This window comes from Habropoda laboriosa, unplaced genomic scaffold (assembly GCF_001263275.1).
Source record: "Habropoda laboriosa isolate 0110345459 unplaced genomic scaffold, ASM126327v1 scaffold520, whole genome shotgun sequence".
In the NCBI taxonomy this organism is placed as follows: domain Eukaryota; kingdom Metazoa; phylum Arthropoda; class Insecta; order Hymenoptera; family Apidae; genus Habropoda; species Habropoda laboriosa.
This window is the reverse complement of record NW_017100634.1, coordinates 17,347-23,473: the sequence shown is the minus strand read 5'-3', so window position 1 is coordinate 23,473 and position 6,127 is coordinate 17,347. Positions and strand designations below refer to the sequence as shown.

The 6,127-nt window shown below is 28.9% G+C and overlaps 2 protein-coding genes across 2 annotated transcripts in view; both read left to right on the top strand.

Annotated features, from left to right (window-relative positions):
• The window catches only part of LOC108576798 (general transcription factor IIF subunit 1), a 4,916-nt gene extending 1,161 nt beyond the window's left edge, over nt 1-3,755 (top strand). Inside the window, exons 2-7 of the mRNA XM_017939858.1 lie at nt 400-446; nt 527-898; nt 966-1,285; nt 1,427-1,710; nt 1,787-2,124; nt 3,521-3,755. Of these exons, the coding sequence (XP_017795347.1) occupies nt 400-446; nt 527-898; nt 966-1,285; nt 1,427-1,710; nt 1,787-2,124; nt 3,521-3,734 (1,575 nt within the window). The 3' untranslated portion in view covers nt 3,735-3,755. The remainder of the gene's footprint in view (nt 1-399; nt 447-526; nt 899-965; nt 1,286-1,426; nt 1,711-1,786; nt 2,125-3,520) is intronic.
• Nucleotides 3,756-4,353: 598 nt separating this feature from the next.
• Nucleotides 4,354-6,127, top strand: part of LOC108576797 (alpha-aminoadipic semialdehyde synthase, mitochondrial) — a gene marked incomplete at its 3' end in the record, with an annotated part of 15,201 nt that continues 13,427 nt past the window's right edge. Inside the window, exons 1-2 of the mRNA XM_017939857.1 lie at nt 4,354-4,414; nt 5,575-6,057. Of these exons, the coding sequence (XP_017795346.1) occupies nt 4,391-4,414; nt 5,575-6,057 (507 nt within the window). The remainder of the gene's footprint in view (nt 4,415-5,574; nt 6,058-6,127) is intronic.

The following is a 6,127-nucleotide window of genomic DNA, read 5'->3' as shown; positions in this document are numbered from 1 at the left end:
ATTAATAAAATATTTTATAAACAAAAAATAATTTTATTAGTAGTACTGTAAGAAAATAATTTCAGTCTAAAGTGTTTCAGTTTTACTTTTTGGAAGCTTCTATCCTTAAGCATTTTGATGAAAATCAGAGGAATGAATTTAAAAGTCCAAAGATAGCATTCTATAAAATATTTTAATGCAATGTGCATTTTTTATAAGCAATTCACATTATATCTACTTAGAAATGTAGTGAAGTTTTCATATTTGTCAATAACTTACAGTAAGTCAATGCATAAGGCAGTTGCTTTCTATATTATATATGTATAAATTCATTGTAGAATATCCCAGAAGCAATGAAATAATATTAAATTTATATAAAAAGAAAATGATTTTATTAAAGCAACATAATTATAATTTTAGGTGTCTATTGCACCTTCCATTCAGGAATTTAGTATCAGAGTACCAAAGTATGTAATGAAATAATTTTTTAATAATTGTAAATATTTAGTGAAATAATTTCTTTAGGTAAAACAATGTAATGTTTTAGAAATAATAAGAAAAAGCACAATGTAATGCGTTTCAATGCGACATTGAATGTTGATTTTTCAAAATGGACACAAGTAAAAATGGAACGTGAAAATAATATAAAGGAATATAAAGGTATAGAAGAGGAGATGCCAAAATTTGGAGCTGGATCTGAATTTGGACGAGATGCAAGAGAAGAAGCTAGGAGGAAAAAGTTTGGTATTACAAGTAGAAAGTATAAACCAGAAGATCAACCATGGATTTTAAAATCTGGTGGAAAAACTGGAAAAAAGTTCAAAGGTATAAGGGAAGGAGGTGTGAGTGAAAATGCTGCATATTATGTTTTTACACACGCTGCTGATGGAGCTATAGAAGCTTTTCCATTACATGAATGGTAAAAAAATTTGATTATTTGAAAATTAAAATTTAATTATTTTGATATTTAAAATTTGTATATTTAGGTATAATTTTCAACCAATTCAAAGATACAAAGCACTAAGTGCAGAAGAAGCAGAGCAAGAATTCAGTCGTAGAAATAAAGTAATGAATTATTTTTCATTGATGTTGCGTAAAAGGCTTAGAAATGATGAGGAAGGTGCTGATGATGAAGAACTGATAGATGGTGGAAAGAGTAAAAAGCCAAGTAAAAAGGAAAAAGACTTAAAAATATCTGAAATGGATGAGTGGATGGACAGTGATGATGATTCAGTTTCTAATGATGATGAAACTAAAAAGAACTCTGATGAAGAAGAGGATAATAATAAGAAGAAAAAAGGCAAAGGTGGATGTCATACATGATATTTTTAACCAGTACATGTGGTAATTATAATCGATAACTGCTTGATTGTACTTTATTTATCATGTTTTGTTTAGATAAGTAAGTTTTTGTTTATGTTATATATAATCTAAATATTTATATCAGTTAATACTCAGAAAAAGAAAAAGAAGAATGCTTCCGACGATGAGGCATTTGAAGAAAGTGATGATGGAGATGAAGAAGGCAGAGAATGTGATTACATTTCTGATTCTTCAGATTCTGAATCAGAATTAGAACAGCAAAAAGAAATTAAGTCGGTTGCAGAAGAAGATGCTTTAAGAAAATTACTTGCTTCTGATGAAGATGAAGATGATGAAGAACAGGCAGATAAAAAGGATGGCGATGAAGATAAAGATGAAGATGATGAACATAAAGAAAAGGATGATAAGGTGAAATAAAAAGATACGGAATTACAATATTTATTTTGCTAGAAATATTATTTATTTGGTTTTTCGAATTTTATAGGATAAAGAGAAGACTAACAAAGATGCAGATAAAAAAAGAGATAAAAAGAAAAAGAAAAAGCAATCTAAGAAAAAGGATTTAAAGAAAATTACATCAGGAAAAGATTCTTCTAGCGAGTTTTCTAGTGACTCCGGTTCGGAATCTGATACAGTAAAAGAAAAAGATAACAAAAAATCAAATAGTGCACATAGTTCAAGATCCGCAACACCTACACCTGCTGGTATATCAGATTCATTAAAAAGAAAGCAATCTGGATCCCCAGATTTATCACAAGCAAAGAAATTGAAATTGGATAATTTTAATTTAGTACCAGTAACTTCTTATATTCCAGGAGCCAGGTATGTTTTTATATATTATTATGAACCTTACTTTGTATACAGATTTTCCTTTTTATTTCATTGCAATGAATTAAAAAAAGAAATGCTATTATAATAATACGTTTTGGATTAAATATTTCTGTTCAATTTTTATTATACCAGAAAATCTTAATAAATAGTATTAATATACATTATAATATTTAAACTTAATGTTATAACCCAAAAAGGTTATTTAAAGTTAGTTATAATTTCCCGTTCTTTCTCTTAGCTGAATCAAGCTAAACCAAACATGTCGCGAGGCATTCCAAACCATTAGCTCTTTGGTTAGGTAGTATGCGTGTTTATCCTTGGCGTTTTAGGGAGTAGATTCTGGTGATCAATTCTCGCGTACCTTAAGGGTCATCGGTTCACTGAGAAGCCTAAAGTTATGGTAGTTCTACCTCCTCTGGAGCTTTGTCTAATCCAGTGAACTCTAGTCCCTGCCCTTGGCACGGAAATCATTTCGTGCCTGCATTATTACTTCACTAACTATAGTAAGTGCTAGATATAGTGGCAAGCTAAGGTCATTTTTCTTCCGTCGCTTTTCGGTTCCACTTTTATCATGTATTAGTTAACAGTCACCCTATAGAATCTTTCCATTCTGTCTTTAAACTAAGTTTGCCGTGTCCTCACAAGACATAAGACAGGAAGAGTATATTGTCAAAAAATAGACGAAATAAGTATACCCTTATGTCGTTAACCTGTCAAACTACTACATATACAGGTCTCTTTTGGTACGGTTCTTTAATGTGAAAAAACGACAAAGGAGAAATAGCCTTGACCAGCCAATACATTTGGCCCTTGCTATAGCCGCTTCTTTCACGTCGTGTAATTTTCCCTATAATGTAAGTACTTACTACACATATGTGAGAAAATCGGTTGGAAGGGGAAGTATGCACACGAGGGACCCCACCACTGGTATAATTCAACACATCTCGTGAATTATACGAAAAGAGAGAAAATTGTAGTGAAAATTAGTTAAACTTTAAGTCGGAACATATTTTCTGAACATAATCATCGTTAAAATTATAAACATTTATTTTATACTGTACTTTTAATTAGAAAAATATTAACAAATTAAAGCACTTTAACAGATATTCTTTTTTCATTACTTTATAGTTTCGATCATTTATGTTATCTCTCTTAAAACATTTGCACATCTCTCTCTCTCTTTGCACATTTTTTGCAAATATTATGTATATTTATTTATGAATGAGTTGCTTAACAATGCAAAAATGTGCATTAGAGGAGCTAGTGGATGACATTAAATGATTTTTACAAACTACAAATATACGTACAAAAATTGTTGCTATTATCTCTAATCAACAATTTGTGATATTTTATAGAAAAATATTAAGATTTTTTTGTTATTTTACAGTGAATCTGGAATCACAGAAGATGCAGTTAGACGTTATCTCATGCGCAAACCAATGACAACGACGGAACTTTTGCAAAAGTTTAAATCCAAGAAAACTGGTCTTACTTCTGAACAGTTAGTTAATGTAATGACTCAAATATTAAAAAAGATCAATCCAACCAAGCAGACAATAAAAAATAAAATGTATTTATCTATTAAAACACAATCTAATTAATGTTTGCATAATATTTTTATAGTATAGCACAATTACCTTAACATGTCATTCGATATTTATTTTATGTAACATGTAAAAATACTTTGTATAGTAATAAAGTAAATTTATTAAAAAAGATTTATTATTTAATAATAATTGTACCCAATGGATATATAATAATGTATAAGAATGACAATGTGTAAAAGTGAATATATTAACAATTAACATTATATCTGTTATATTATTTTATTATAATGTTAAAAAAAGTTAAAACTAAGATCACCCTAATTGAAAACATGAAACTTTCTCAGTCTGAATGAATTAAGATGACAGCACATGGTTATAGAGAGTCGAATCATTCTGATAAAGACACCGCTTCGAGTTTATCAGTGATGTCGTAATTTATTCTCAGTTTTGCATTGACCTCTTTGACCTATGTAATATCAACATGGAAATATAGTAGCTTTAATTCAAAATAGAAGTAACCACGATGTATTGTAATACACGATAGTTTCTTCTAACTTCACTGTTCTAAATTTAACTAAACTAGTGAATACTGAACATTATTTTTGGGAAATTCTCTTAGATATTTTATATGATTATATAGGGAAATTATGAGGGTTTTGCAACTATACAAGTGTGAATTTAATGTGAAGTTATTAACATTACATACCCATATGTCTTCAGTTCGTTGTATTAATGTAAGATATAGATAAGTACAATATGTATTTTTTATGATTAATAGTAATAACTAAACTGTGGATATTTTTTATATTATATATGTTTTGCATATTTTACATATACGACTGATGAATAAATATGTTATATATTTCATGTACATTTTATATATTTTTCTTTTAATGTCAGTTTTATTTACCACAATTTAGCTTATTAATTTATTTGCAACAATGTAACTGTTAGATTGTTAGACAGTTGAAAATTACAACTACACTTTTCTATAATTAACACTTTAATATTTACAGTGAAATAAGTGTTTTTGAAAACTCTCCATTGTGTAGAAGTAAAAAAAAAATTCAAAATGTTCCACATCCACCACAATCAATTACAGCAAGATGAAGAATCTGGTTAGAGGAGAAGTATTTAAAGGCTATTAGAGAGATATTCATTTGTAAGTCTTCATTTCATCTGGTGAACTAAATTATTTCCCAATATGATATTATTTCTAAAATAGGCAATAGTGTTGTTTCATGAGAAAGATGTGGCATCAATTAGAGTTGCAAAAGAAATTTTCAAACAAGAAAACTTACATCAGGATTTGATATATATTGGAGCCCACCTTGGGACTCTTCTAGTTAATATGAAAACATTAAGAAATAGGTAAATGACTTTATTCGCATCGACAGAATTGCTCAAATTGCTGAAAACGTTAAAAACATACCTGGTACTTCTGGTGAAAAAATTAAAGAGAAATGATTAAAGAGAAATTTAATCATTTTATTTAGAAAAATTCTGGTCACGATCCAAAAATTTTGCATGGTACTAATGCATGGTACATAAAAGGACCAAAAGTGGTTCTGGCATGATATTGGAGTTTTAAATAAACTCAGATAAACAATACCAATTCACAGTAGAAAATCTACAAAAATACCATTGTTATATATTGTAATATAAACTATAATAAATAAGAGTACATAATAAAATTATTGATATTTTGTAAATTACATGTAATATGTACATAATATGTGAATACATCCTGCATAATTTTATCATATTGTCAGTATATTTGTTACATACTTGAATGAGTTTAGCTGCATAAATATCCACAGTCTAGTAATAACAAAAATAAGCACCATTATAAAATGCAAATATTAGATATTTTAATTAAAAGTATTTATTGCAGACCTTAAAAGGCAAAATAATAGCAATTAGAAGAGAAGATCAGTCAGTATGGGAAAGAAGAGCACCCTTAGCACCTGCAAATGTTCGTCAATTAATTAGAGCAGGAGTAAAAGTAATTGTACAACCTAGTAATAGAAGAGCTTATCCTGCACAATCCTACCAAGCTGCAGGTGCTTTATTACAAGAGGATATTAGCTCTGCTTCAGTTATTTTTGGAGTGAAACAAGTTCCTGTGGATCAACTTATATCTAATAAAACGTACTGCTTTTTTTCTCATACAATCAAGGCACAAGAAAGTAATATGCCTCTTCTAGATGCTATACTTGAAAAGAATATACGCTTATTAGATTATGAAAAACTAACAGACGTTAATGGACAAAGAGTGGTTGCATTTGGAAAATATGCTGGTGTGGCTGGTATGGTGAATATATTACATGGACTTGGATTAAGATTACTTGCTCTAGGACATCATACACCATTCATGGTAAGATAGTTTACATTAAAAATATTAAGTTTACTGCATAACATATGAGAATTAGAATTTGAAAAGTATT